This window comes from Glycine soja, chromosome 6, assembly GCF_004193775.1.
Source record: "Glycine soja cultivar W05 chromosome 6, ASM419377v2, whole genome shotgun sequence".
NCBI lineage: Eukaryota > Viridiplantae > Streptophyta > Magnoliopsida > Fabales > Fabaceae > Glycine > Glycine soja.
Genome location: NC_041007.1, coordinates 20467455 through 20482259, shown reverse-complemented (window position 1 = coordinate 20482259; position 14805 = coordinate 20467455). Strand labels below are relative to the sequence as shown.

Sequence of the window (14805 nt, the reverse complement as noted above, 5' to 3'; positions counted from 1 at the left end):
AATTTAAAATATATTAAAATTGTTAGTTTTAAAAAAATGACTGAAACCAAATTTTAAAATATATTAAATTTGTTAGTTTTAAAAAAAATATTAAAAAGATATTAATTTTTTTAGTTTTAAAAAAATATTGAAACCAAAAGTTAAAATAATTTAAATATTGTTAGTTAGTTTTAAAAAATTATTGAAACCAAAATTTAAAATATATTAAAATTGTTAATTTTAAAAAAAATATTAAAACCAATTTTTAAAAGATATTAAACTTATTAGTTTTAAAAAATGATTGAAACCAAAATTTAAAATATTTTAAAATTGTTCGAAAAATGAAAATATTATGCAGATAGTGGTTAGAACTAGAGGTCTCGAACAGACTTTATGCTAAGCAATAGGAAAAGCCCTAGGGAGGAGAAAGACTAGTGACGATGATAATGATGTCTCAGCGGCGAAGGCCTACCGCATCTGCCCGTAGGCAGCGACAAGAGGCGCGTATTGTTGAGGATCCTCGTACGATCGTAGAGGAATTAAATGAAGAGCAGCAACAACCACATGTTGAAGGTGTTATTGATGTTGAAGGTTTTCCAGGTGGACCCCATGTCACATCAGTTTTGAGAGATTTTGAAAATCACGTTGCTTTGAGAATTTGGAATGGAGAGGTATATAAATCTTAAAAAACATAAAGCACGTAGAAGATGGCTAAGTTCGGTAGGCCTGCTCCAGAGATTGAAGGCCTTGTGGTTGTCAGCGGACTATGTCCTTTGATCGCATGTTCCCTAGATATGGGCGATCAAGGACTTATGTCTGCTTTCGTGGAATGCTGACATAAGAAAACTAGTAGTTTCCATTTGCTCATAGGAGAGGCGACTATCACCTTGGATGATGTGGCGTTGTTGCTGCATTTGCTGATCATAAGGGCATTCCATAGCTTCGAGCAGCTTCATGTCGACGATGTTATCCATATGTTGGTTGAATTACTCAAGGTCAGCATTGTAGAGGCAAGAGCTGAGACGATTCAATGTCATGGCTCTTATGTTCGACTATCCTGTCTGTGTGATGTGTATCAAACAAAAATTGACGCATGTAACTAGATCATAGCAGCGTGAGCGTATTTGTTGTATCTGCTTGGATGCATACTCTTTGCTAACAAGAGTGTCACACACGTGCACGTGGTATTCTTGGATGCACTACGTGACTTGACGCAGAGTGAGACTTAGGGCGCTACTACACTTGTGTATATGTATGATAATTTAAATAAGGCGTCAAAGAGCACAACGAGGTAGCTTGCAGGATATGTCACACTCTGTTACAGGTTAGTTGACATGTTAATAAAACATTTTTCATTGGCGTTGGTTATTATATGTTGTCGCTTATTTTAATGAATATGTTTACAAAATATTTGTAGTGTTGGATCTACTGGCATTTCTCGTCTGTTGATTTCGCAATAGCTATCGAGGATTATGACCAGCAGAGACCGCGTGCATGTCGATGGACCTCTAGCAAGGCGTTACCCGTGTCGACATATCATAGGCGTCTGAATAGACTGACCCCTGATGTTGTGTGTTGGATTTCATATGGTGACCATCGTTCATTTAGAGAATTTGAGGTCATCTTCTTGTTTTCCAACCATCTCATATGGAGCCCCTTGACACTCATTCACCAACCAGAGAAGGTTGTACAACAGTTTGGGTACATCCAGACCATTCTGCCACATCCTGTTGTGCCTTAGACTTCTGTTGAAGAAATGGATGCTAGATGGATGCAGTTTGGTGACTATATTGCACCTGTGGGACAAATTTGTGTAGTGCCTGACCAGTGTTCGTTAAATTACATGGAGTAGTTCTACATGATTTCACATTTGTTTATGACTCCGACACAACCAGGGGATCCTCTTAGAGTTTCGCCGATTCGGCAATATGACATATTTGTTGAACCAAATGTGCATTAGCAACCGGTGGCGGCAGTGACACCTGATGAACCAGACGTTGATGTGCATCATTCTCAATATGCAGTGGTAATATATTTTTTGTATTTTATGTTTTTTTTAGTTTTTTTTTTATTACTAACAATTTTTATGTTTGTTTTTTTCACTTACTAGCATGGTTATGTAGAAATTGTTGATAAATTAGAGAGGCTATTGAACCTGAGGATCTTGACCGAAGGAATAGAAGCCTATACTATTGTTGAAGAATGTTTGAGCATCGCCAGAAGCTACATTGGCCAACTAACTAGAGGTCACAGATCGAGGCTTGGGCAGCGTATGGACGATCATGGAAGTTTTTTTTTGCCTTATATATGCTATTTTTAATTTTGTGGATAATTTTTTATTTGGTACATTTATTTATTGACACGTGGTTAATTATTTTATACAAATTTTTGTTATCCGTTTATTGTTAATTAGTCGTTAATGTTGATTTGAGGAATAAATTAATTCATCCTTAACAAATTATGATTGTATGTTTTTTGTAACATTTTAGCATCATAAATCATTTTCAAACTTGACAACACATTGTGAATTGCATGCGTCTGTTTAAAAAAATCAATACTATGCCTACATACTGACATAGAAATGACTACTCAGTTATTTTAGTTTTGATAGTAACAATGCATGTCTGATGCAACATTAAAGTATGAAACAACATTGTTGTACTTGACAACACATAGGAAGTGGCACGCGTCTATTTTTTTAAAAAAATACTGCACCAACAAAACTGACATTCAATTGTCTACTCAGTTATTTAAGTTTAAATGAACAACATCTATAAATACCACAAAAACACTCTCAACAATCACACATTCTCACCCAATCTACCTTTAGAAACCAAATTGTAGTCTCGAAACTTTGACATTTTTGGGAGAAACAAGTAATCAGACCATTGTTAACTCTAGATTAGCTTTTATTTTTCCAAATGGATCAATTATTCACAATGAATCTGGTGTTTATTTCCAAAGTTCCACTCTAATACCCATGCGAGTACCTAATGATTGTAGTTTTGAAACACTAAAGAGCAATTATTAATATTTGGATGAAATTTACTACCAACATTCATTCGCAAATGTAGGTGACCAATTTGCCTTTCAATCTATGCAATTGAAAAATGATGATGATGTTAACACAATGTTAATCCGTAATTATCAATACTTGTGTGTTGGCCCGATTGAGTTATTATGTATCATTGGTAGAACATCGGATGGTATATTAAACTTACTTCAAGTCACTACGACTCCTACTCATGATGCCCTCCTATATTACAACGGGAGGTGAAACATGTCACGCCAAAGCGACTTTGTGGGTTACTCGTTCATAGGAAAAAATCCAAAAATATGTGACATTCCTTCGGGATGTAGCATCGACGGACTCAAGGATGTGATCAAGCAAGTTGCACCTCAAGGGATTCCCTCTTATGGTATTCATGAATCACAAACGGTAAGACAATTGTTTTCTCGACAGGTAGTTCATTCTGAGTATTCAGAAAAAGTTATCAAATTTGAAATTATTGAGCTGAAAACTGACGATGATGTGTTGAAGGTTTTAGTACAGTCTAACTATTGGAAACAATTTTGCCTAATAGAAATTTTAGCTGTTTTTAGTAAACCGGTAACCAAAATGGAAGACAACATGTCTCGGTTGCAACATGATTCAGTGAAAAATTAGTATTATTTAATTATAGTTTTTGACGCATTTTTTGTTTGTTTCAACTCTCTTTTAAGTTAATGTAATGTTTAAATTGGTGTCCATTAGCTAATGAAACTGTATGTTTGTTATTTTCAAAGTACTTATTTATGTCCTAACTTTTTAAGTTATCTTAACAAAGCAACACAATTAGTGGAAATAACATACATAGTATAACAAAATGTCAAAAAAAAATTATTATTTATAGAAACATCAGTGGAAATAACATATTTTATGTTCATTCTTCACCTAAATCAACAAATTCGATTTTTAGCCTTGACAAATTTGTGTAACGTTGCATTCTACCTATGTATGGGGTGGGTCACTACTTTGCCTGATAATGGTAATGTGTATTCCACAACAACGCCAATGATGGTAAAGGACAATGGTCTTGTAAAAAAGTCTATTACATAACCACAAACGGGTTCAATGTAAGATAACCAACAACATTGTCAGCATTTATACTAACATAATAATTATGCAATTACCTGAACAAAATGATTCCCTCGCACATGACCAATGCATATTACGTGATGCACATAAGAATCTGGTGGCAGTTGACTTCTAAGAGGAAAAAATGTTATGCTTTGTTGTCGTGAAAGAGAAACAACAATCACGTTGTATCGTAAAGCAATGACATATCCCATATCCATAATATTCATCAACTTGTCTATGGAAACCTACATGTAACAGACAACAAATAGAGGTTACCTAAATGTTATTTTAAAAAAAAGTGACATAACAATAAACGTACGCACCATAGATAATCCATCAACAAGTAGGGAACGCTTTAATTCCTCAAATTTCTCTATGTCACCAAGCAAGTTGATATACTCTTTCGACTAGCTTGTGAGTTCTTTATGCAGATGGTTGCGCACCAATGACCATGAATCTTCACCCATACCCAATAAGGCAACTATTGCATGATAACAACAGTTACCATCCGTTTTGACATCAATAATGTTTTCAATAGAATCCTAGATGCATGGATGAAATTCATCCAACATTGAAATATTTTGTCTCTGTATTGATTGCTCAATTGATTATGCACTACGTTTCACTGAAGAATTACTATTTTGCAGAGAGTGTAACGCACCAACATACTCACAATAAGACGGATCACGTTTTGGTCTTCACCTTTTCTAGAGGAAGACCCATATAGTTCAAATCAAGATAAGAAATTTCCCAAAGCTTTATCTTCAAATGTACTTTGCCACAAACATCGAGCTGCTCAAATCGTTTCGAGATGGTTTTCATCTCCCCAATTATGGTCACCTCAACCTCACATAATCCTTGATCTGAAAAACTGAGCCTACGCCAAAAAATATGGATTGTCTCTAGTGGTATGGAGCCAACAACATATTTAGACAACTCACATGCACATGGAAGACCATGGGTAGTCCTCATGACACATCCACAGCGTGAAGGGTTTTTGCCTGTATAAGCTACATACTCACACTCAACAACAATTTCATTTAAAGTGTACCTTGATACCATGCCAAGTAGTTTTTTGTACAAGGTAACTTTAAACACATGTCCAACGACGTACGTACTTGTCTCAAAAGATGTACAAGTAGTTTTTTTGTACAAATAGTTCTTTATGTGGAATCACCCATGTTTGGCACACATAATCGACAAACATAGGCCACAAGAGCAAGCCATTTCAAAGTTCTTAAGGTACTCATCAAAATAACTCTTACCCGGACAGTTAACCAAACTCCCCCAAGCCTCCATCACATAATCCTATACATTTTTTTAACCCACTAGGGTTTTGCACTTTGCCTTCACATTCGTGTCAATGTGAAACCGACACAACATGTTCGTAGCATCCGGGAATGCAGTTTCCATTGCATTCATCAAAGCCAAATCTCTGTCGGTAACAATAACCCCAAGGAGTGCATCAACTTTCATGAAAAGATCCTGAAACCGCTGTAGAGCCCAAACAACATTATTAAAATGTTCTCTATCCAAATAAGCAAAAGCAGCGGAGAATGTCATTCTTGTTGGTGTAACACCAATAATATCAAGCAATGTCAGTTAGTACCTATTTTTTTTGTACGTATTGTCAATAAAAAAAACAAATTACAAGAATTGGTTAATTTGACTACATCAGGATGACTCCAGAACAAGTCACGTACAACATTTTCATCCTTCAGCCTATGCCAGTGAATATATTGATCTCGGTCAAGCAACATCATGAGTTGTTGCATTTTGAAGTTACTCCCTCTTATGAAAGAACGATAAGCATTTTTGGCATTATAAATTTGTTTGATTGTTGTATAACTACTGGCATTGTGCTCCTTCAACATCAAAAGAATATTTCTTGGCTTCACCATGAACTTCGTCATATCAGCAACAACAATCTTCTCATCTTTAGTTAGTCGACTCACATATGGATGCCTAACAAATGACTTTGTCATTTCATGATTGTGAGTCCCACAAATTAACTTCACCATCCATCCTTATCCTTCCAAAATTGGCTTCGGATGCAACTTAAACGGACATCCACATTTTTTATTGTCAGTGCATGTTCTAACCAAATCCTTCTTCTTAGGCCTATACTCACCACTCCTTTCGCAAGCTATTAACATAAATGAGGCCTTTCCTCTAACACCAATATTTGTGTCCGACCTCATTATCACGACAACAAATCCAATTTCATGAGTCACCGATCGAGCTCAATGTAAAACTTCATCACAAGTAGGAAACAACTATAACACAATTCAAAGAAGGTCTGAGATCAATGGACATTTATGTAATATAGTTACTGTACCAACAAAAAATTAGACAAATACTTGAGAAGTATTAAAGGCATTAAAGCAATCAACGTGTTCTACTTTCACGCTAGCATCTTCCTCATTTTCAACATTCATATCAACTTCTTCATACATGATAGTATCATACATTCACTATTCTTCATCCATCTCAATAAAACATTTAACAAATTCAATGATAAACAAAAAACAACTAAAAAAATTATACAATCACCTCATTTGTTATCGACACAAATATAACTATACAAAATTAAAAAAAAATGTATTGTACATCATATATCCACAGAATACATTTTCACTACATATTTTCATTAATATACTCAATTATAAAAAATAAAAAATAATATTATAATTAAACAAATGACTAATAAATATCATATAAATTCTAATAAATACATCATTCAATTAGATATCAAATTTGTTTAATTGTCATTTTTTGTAATAAATATCTAAACACATCATTCAATTAAATTTCATATTTATTTAATTTTAAATCACTGTAATAAACATCTAAATACATCATTCAATTAAATATCAAATTTGTTTAATTATCATTTGTCGTAATAAACATCTAAATACATCATTCAATTAAATTTCATATTTTTTAATTTTCAATCACTATAATAAACATCTAAATACACCATTCAATTAAATATCAACTTTTTTTAATTATTAATTGTTGTAATAAACATCTAAATACATCATTCAATTAAATACCAAATTTGTTTAACTATCAATTATTGTAATAAACATCTAAATACAACATTCAATTAAATATTCAATTTGTTTAATTATCAAATTTTGTAAATAAATTAAACGTATAAAAAAATTCTAAATAAGTTATAATTTTTTTAAAAAATTAAAACATACGGATTGACAATCTGTATGAAGTAGGCATGGCAATTCTCCCTATAACTCACGGATCCCCACGGGTACTGCCCCATTCGGGGCCCTGCGGTCGGGGAAAAATTCCCTGCGGGGACGAGAATGGGGATGAAAAACCCCCCGTAGCTAATTCAGGGACGAGGATGGGGACTATGCTCCCCGCCCCGCAGGATCCTCGTATCCCGGCGTATATAGAATTTTACTTATATACCCTCATAACTTATAATATATATAACATAAATATAAGGGTTAATATATTATTTTACTAGTAAAAAAATACAAAATAAAATTATCATATATATAAGTAATATCTCACAAGTCACAAAGACACAAACATTACCCAAACCCTAAAATGCCGCATCAAACATTCAGACTTCGTTCCTTGACTTCCTTCTTCACCTTTGTTCCTTCTTCACTGCTTCACCTTTGTTCCTTCTTCACTTCTTCACCGTTTCACACTGTCTTCACCCTCTTCGCTTTTTCACCATTCGTTTCACCATTCCTTCTTCACTGTTCTTTTCAGCCGTGAACTCGTGGAAGCCTTCGTTGCTCCTTTTTCTTCTTCGAGTTGCACCATGCATTTCTGGGTTTCGCAACTTCGAATTGTTTTTCCTCTATTGCATGTTCTTCCTCTGTTTTATTTATTTATTTATGTTGTATTTTAAACTCTTTGTTATGCTGCTAGCTTATTGTGATGTTTTGGTTTGGCTGATTCATTGAGTTTAAAATTTGTAATCTAGCAATAAGAGTCAGATTTGTGCATTTACAATTTTACATGACTCATATTTGTAAATTTTGTTACTTGTTTGTTGTACAGAAAATGGGTACGCCTATTTGATCAATCCGTTAATAGTATTGCTCCATTAGAAACACAACAAGTTGCTAATGACGCACAAAGCAATCCGGTGGAAGAAACAGAAAATTCTCCAAATATAGAAGAAGTTGAAGATGTTGAAAGAAGTCTAAATAAAAGAGGATTAACTTCCATTGCTTGGACCCACTTCAAAAGAAAGAAAATAGAGGAAAAATGGAAAGCTATATGTAAATATTGTGAAAAGAAACTTGGTGGTGATACAAGATCAAGTACGAAGCATTTGCACAACCACATTAGAACCTGTAAGCTTCGAACAGTGAGGGGTCAAAAGCAATCAATACTAAAAACTCTTCAACAATCATCATCTTCAAGAAAACATTGGAGTTCTGAATTTTTAAAATATGTTTAAGAAACTTCTTCTGGTGATTGTGTTAAATTTGAATTGGATTTATACTTGGAGGAATCTGTATTGTTTAATCAATCAAATATTAGTAACTTTGACATTTTGGGATATTGGAAAAACATTGGAGTCAAGTATCCTACTTTGCATAGGATTGCTAAAGACTTTCTAGCTATTCATATCTCAACGGTTGCTTCAGAGTCTGCATTTAGCATTGGTGGACAGTTTCTAACTCCACATCGTAGTAAATTAAATGAAGACATTGTTGAGGCATTGATGTGCTCTCAAGATTGGTTGTGTAATGAGATTGAAGGTAATAAATTTAATTTTACTAGTAAATTTTTCTTCTAAGCAATTAATTTATTTTAATGATTGTTTAATTGTGTCATTAGGTTCCTTAAAATCAAAGATGGAATTTGCTCAATAGTTGACGATGCAGACACAACAACGCCAACGGTATGAAAATTTTATTATATTAATTCATGATTTTTTTATACTTTCTAAACACATATTTACATGTTTCATTGTGTAGGTTTGATGTTGAAGATGTTTCATTGCACTTGGATGGAAGTATGAAGACTTGATTCAGTATGATGATGTTAATTTATTGTATGAAGACTTGTAATGTTATGCTAGTTTTATTGTTTTTATTGTCTAATACTGTAACATTAATGTGTACTTGAATATTTCTTGGATGCTTTTATGCTTATGCGGTTTTATTACTATTATTATTGATTTATTTTGTTATTTTTAGTCATGTTTTAAACTTAGAATTAAACCTTAAATTTATTATTGTTGAAAAATTGAGATAAAACAAAAAAATTATATTTTTTTTTACAATTTTTGATATTTTTTAATATAAAACAAGGTTCCCGCAGGTCCCGCAAGAAGCAGGGGAACGGGGCAAAAAATATCCCCACCACAAGGAGCGGGAACTGGGATGGGGAGTAGGGTAAGGTTCGGGGATGGGGAGCGGGGAGAGTACTCCCCGCCCCCGCCCCGCGTGGGTGCCATGCCTAGTATGAAGGTTCATACAGATTGTTAATCCGTATGAATCATATAGGTTGTCAATCCGTATGTTGAAAAACAAAAATACGCACCTCTTCTTCTCTAGCAACGAAAAATCATCGAACTTCACCGTATAATCGTAAACAACGCACGTACACCACCAGTGACAAAAAGCATTCAAAAAGGGAGTTCAATTTTACGAAGAAAAAAAAAACACTGCAGAAATAAAAAACCGGATCTGTTATTTGTAACCAAAAATGAATATTTTTTATATTTTAAAAAATTACTGAGTGGACCGACAAAATATTGATGCCCCAAGCATTTCCCTAAGAATTTGAGTGATAAGAAGTTAAGTTTCAAATTAGAATTTTTTTTTTTGAAACAGACATCAGTACATCATTTACAGAGAATTTCGATTGTCAGGGCTAGGCAAGGATATGTCTCCAACTATTTGAAGAGTTGATTTTAACATTTCCCACGTTCATCAGAGTTGTTTTAAAATTTCTCACTTTTGTTGGTAATGTACGAGAATTAAACAAGAGTTTTTTAAAATTTCTCATTTTTGTTAATGTACGAGAATGTAACAAAGCACGCTTAACTGTTTGAATAAACTACTGATCATGATTAGAGATTCTAACTACAGAGTCATTCGATAAAATTCGTTTAATTGAATAGGTGTATCAGATCTACACAAATTTGAGATTTTCTTTGGCACCAATACTCGAAAAGGCATCATAAATTAGGATATGGATGATAAGTTGTTATTATAGAACCTTAATTGCTGTTGTAAAACCTTCACGACTTTCTATATAACAGAATATAATAGATTGTTACATTCTAATATAGCAACTATTGTCAAAATCAAGGCAATAGCTGTTGTTGGTGTGGGAGATACAACAGGTAAATGAAATAATCTACATGTAAAATTCTAAATAGACGAGGGTTTAGATGAACTCCAATAATTACATTAACTTACAAATATGGATTACTAAAAGAACACAAATGGCGAGTACATTCACGTAGGCCAGCAAACTAGTGAATGGGGGTATGTGCAAAATCGAGCTAAATTAACAACGCATAGGGAAGAGTAAGAGATGCTGCTTGCCTATGCTTCAAAAGAAAATAAAAGTGTCCTATAAAGTTAGCTCTCTAAACTTTGGTCAGCCTCTGGCTCCTTGGATTGAATGGCTCCTCCATTCATTCTTGCACGTGCCTCTGCAAACATCCTTTGCTGTTCAGCCAATGCTTCTTCCTCAGTCATCTCAGCTCTGTTGCTCCACTTTGCACCTTTTAAAGAATCTTGCTGGAAGGTTAAAAAAGAAAAAAAAAAGTCAGAAGATAATTCTTTAACAAAGTCAATCTATAAACAACAATAGTAATTTAATGATTCAAAATTCACTTTTCCGGTCTAATTGATCAATAATACATGTCCCTCCTGCCTCACAGCTCATGGTGTGCTCAGTGGCCACAATGAGCATTGGCACAAAAAATTCAAGAACATATACCAAGAACTCAATAGCCAGATGGATTATCAATTTGCCTGGACCACAACTTCTTACATCATTTATCACAAACCACAATCACAGAACAATCAGTAATTTACTTCAAAGTTTAATGGAATACTTAACCACTCCACAAGGATAGAATGGACCATACACATAAGTGGAGATTCATAAATCATAGGTAATTTCAATTTCACCAGCATGAAAATTTATAGGCTGAGCTCTCAAACATAATATTTAAAACACTTAATGGAAACAGAGGAGGGGACCATAGTCAGGTTATCAGCCCATTAGGGTCTTTCCAGTGCTTTTGCCTACAGAATACCCATTTTAATGGGTCCCTCTACAAATTATATAGAAGCTCAGACTGGCACAACCAAACCACAGAGGCCATGCTCCCAAAGCACCCTATAAAGTAGAGGAGAGGAGTAAAATCAAGTTATCATCCCATTAAGATCTCCCCAACACATACACCTATGGTATACCATATTTACATTTCATGGGTCACACCAACAGGCTACCAGCATGATTATAAGAGAACCATAACCAACTTGGGTGGGTCTCTTTAGAGGATCATCATGGAACCCTGCAGGTGCTCCCCTATGACAGATGACCTTTAGACAGGCTGGTAGCTCCACTAGTATGGTTGATCAGATAAAAGCTCAAAAATGGTCCAAGGGCACTTTTAAAAGTTTTCATGGATTCTTATAAAATTGATCACCCAATAAACAATTAAGGGATGAATACAAGACAAAAACAATTCTGCTGCTAAGTTGTAATACATATCATGCACATTGGTCATTAACATAAACAATCACCATTGTTTCCAACTTGTGTTGTTCATATGCTGCATAAACTTCCTCGATGTACTCGCCAAATCCAAGAACCTGATAGAAACATATGCAAATCAATAACCAACCCCATACACTTGAAAGCATACAATTTGCCCATCTTGAAAAAATCATTTTCATGAATATTTATAAGCATGACAATAGAAAACAATATAATGCTTTGGTTTGGAACACTTGGGAATTGGAAATAAATCATTTGAAAAACAAAATTTTATTTATGAGATTCCAATTACAATCTTACATGCAACAAAAATAAAATACAACATACTTTGACAAAGATACACATTGCTATAATCAATAATTTTGGCTTCAGAATTAGAGACTCTACCAATGAGTTAACACATTTCAATGCCTGGGAAGCGGAAAGCACAGGACAGCATTTAGGATGGACAAGATAAACAGTAAGCAACCAAGGAAAGGCTAGGCTAATGAGAAAACACTAGGAGAAATTCATTTCAAAGCCAAATCTGATTATCTCAGTGCAGATAGAAGGGAGTGAAATCCAGATGGTTTCAATTTTAAGTATACAGCATAAATACCTTTTGCACATCAGGGTCTATAGGGATAAGAAAGATGGAATTGTTACTATTAATAAATATTTATTCTAAATCTTTTCAAAAGCATATTCCATAACATCAAGAATCTTTTTTATCCAATGGCTTACTAGAAAATTGAACCACTGCCCAAGATAAAATAGTATTGTGCTACAAACATTGTAAACCTACATACCAAACCTATAAAATTGTATAATTATGTGCTTCTTCCAACAGCTACAAAATATACCCACTATCTAAAATTCCCAAAACTAAAAAAGTCACGACTAATATAACCTGCTACTGCGCTACCATTGGCTATCAAACTACAATGCAACACAAAAAAAAATTTCAAGAATAACAGGCACTTCACAAATAGAAAGCAAGCTCACATAAAAACTTACAAGATAGAAATTAAAATTCAAAATACAAAACAAAAAGCAGCACTTCAAAGAAGAGATTACATAATTAATCAAACATAAATTGGAACGGATCTGCATGAAAACTTTAGCAATACAACAGTTCAACAATTTGAGAAATACCCCTAAAGCCTTTAACACGTGCTCCGGTGCAATCGTCCTTCTTTCTTCTTTGTTACAGACTTCATTGGACTCTGACGAGACAAGGTTTATAAACTCTACAATGATAGATGCACCAACCAAATCTCATTTAGTGCACATACATACCATAGTGATACACAAACAAAATCTCATTTACAATAACCACAAGTTTAAATATAAAAACAAAAAAAATCAAAAAGAATTTACCAAAAAATATATTATTAACTTTCCATTCCACATCATTTACAGCACAATCTATACCATCTAGTTAAGCCTTCCCTTTCATTTGTCAAATTATAACAAAGAGGCACTGAGATTATTACACACCGGCACATTCAGTACAGGGGAAAACAAAAACAGAAAACTAAACTTAAAAAAAAAAGGCAAATAAAAGAAAAATTAAACAAAGAACACAAAAAAGGGGAAAAAACACTGAAACTGACAGAATTTCAGTCAACAATTAAAATAAAAAACAAAAACAAACAAAAAAGGGCGTTGGAACCCTTACCGACACAACACTCGATCAATAAATCCTGTGCATCTCTGGCGACACGCACGTCCGGGGGCAACATCTCTTTAATAATTTTCGTCATTGTCGCTGCAAGAAATACCAGTTTTATAAATAAATAAAAACTGTTTATTAAAATTCCCCAATTTATTCTTTAATTTAACATTGAAAAAATCACAAATCTGAAAAAAAAAAAAAGAGGAATACACATACCTTTAGGAAGAGAAGCGTCTTCCTTGGCCTTCCCAACGATGTCCATGGGCTCCATCCTGAGATCCAAAACAAACAAAAAAAAAATCAACAAAACGACGAGAGGCGAAACGCAAAACGCAGATCTGAGGAAAAAGAATAAAAAAGAAAGAGAAGAGAAGAAAGAACGCACCGAAAGAATAGAGGGAGGAACGAAGAGTCAACTGATTGAAGAAGATGATGAGGATGATGTGAAGAACAAGGAGGTGGTGGTGAACATGTTGTTGCAGAGACGCATATTTATGAAAGAAGGGGTAAGAGGTGGGGGTGGTGATGGTGCTGCTTTTCAATGCGATGGATAAGAACAAGAGAGAGAGAGAGCTCTTCCGTCATGCCCTCCCTTGCGTTAGGGCAAACCCAAAAGCGCGTTGACGTCAACCTCTTCCCACGCGCCTTGAGAGCGCGTGTACCGCTGCTTGCGGAACCCCACAATAAACTTTCTGTTGTCACGTAACCAATATCTTGCTTCCTACCCACGTATCACTTTTGTTTCCTTTCTTCTCCAAAATAATAATACTACTATATTTTTCTCTGCTTTGGTAATGATATTAATAATTAATAATTAAAATAAAAATTATAATTTTCAGTGTGTACTTAATGGAGGTTGAATTTGGTTTCCCAGTTTAACCTTGTTTATTCATTATTACAAGTAGTCAAGTATCAACTATTACCTTTTTTTTCTTCTTTTTTTGTTACTTGCCTTTTTAATTATATGGAAAATAAAATCTTACATTTTGGTTTTTGTCGCAGATTTTAATTAATAGTTCCAATCTCTATATTTTTTAAAATAAAATAAATTATAATTTTTAGTGTGCATTCGAAGGAGTTTGAATTCGGTTCCCTGGTTTAACCTTCTTGGTTCATTTTTTTTTATATTGGATTAAGAGAAATTTTACACAGTGTGAAAATCAAACATAAATTTTTTCATACCAAATAAATCGTATTGCAATTTTACACAGTGTGAATACAATGAACCATTAATTGTATGTAACAATTATGAATTGTATTGCATTTTTCTTTTTTTGTTACTTACCTTTTTTTATTAATTGGATATATA

The 14805-nt window shown here is 33.9% G+C and overlaps 1 protein-coding gene and 1 long non-coding RNA gene across 3 annotated transcripts; one reads left to right on the top strand and one right to left on the bottom strand.

Annotated features, from left to right (window-relative positions):
- Positions 1 to 301: 301 nt before the first annotated feature.
- On the top strand, positions 302 to 2337 carry LOC114414070. Its single transcript, XR_003667113.1, has 3 exons — positions 302 to 1303; positions 1397 to 2005; positions 2090 to 2337. It is a non-coding gene; the product is annotated as an uncharacterized LOC114414070 (long non-coding RNA).
- A 7986-nt stretch (positions 2338 to 10323) lies between these two features.
- LOC114416668 (protein Dr1 homolog) lies at positions 10324 to 14079 on the bottom strand. 2 transcript variants are annotated; one of them, XM_028381620.1, is made up of 6 exons: positions 13882 to 14070; positions 13713 to 13768; positions 13500 to 13589; positions 12974 to 13068; positions 11866 to 11934; positions 10324 to 10848 (listed from the first exon to the last, which is right to left on the bottom strand). In XM_028381620.1, the coding sequence occupies exons 2-6, from the start codon at positions 13765 to 13767 to the stop codon at positions 10687 to 10689; spliced, it is 471 nt and encodes a 156-aa protein (XP_028237421.1). In that variant the 5' UTR covers position 13768; positions 13882 to 14070; the 3' UTR covers positions 10324 to 10686. The 2 variants fall into 2 exon arrangements, with proteins under 2 accessions (XP_028237421.1, XP_028237422.1); XM_028381621.1 differs by lacking the exon at positions 11866 to 11934 and having other exon boundaries at positions 13882 to 14079.
- Positions 14080 to 14805: the final 726 nt, after the last annotated feature.

Coding starts and splice junctions, on each gene's coding strand:
- LOC114416668 (XM_028381620.1), bottom strand. CDS start 13,767: ATGGAGCCCATGGACATCGTTGGGAAGGCCAAGGAAGACGCTTCTCTT. Junction 13,590..13,712: donor AGACGCTTCTCTTCCTAAAG/GTATGTGTATTC, acceptor TATTTCTTGCAG/CGACAATGACGAAAATTATT. Junction 10,849..11,865: donor AACACAAGTTGGAAACAATG/GTGATTGTTTAT, acceptor TTAACCTTCCAG/CAAGATTCTTTAAAAGGTGC.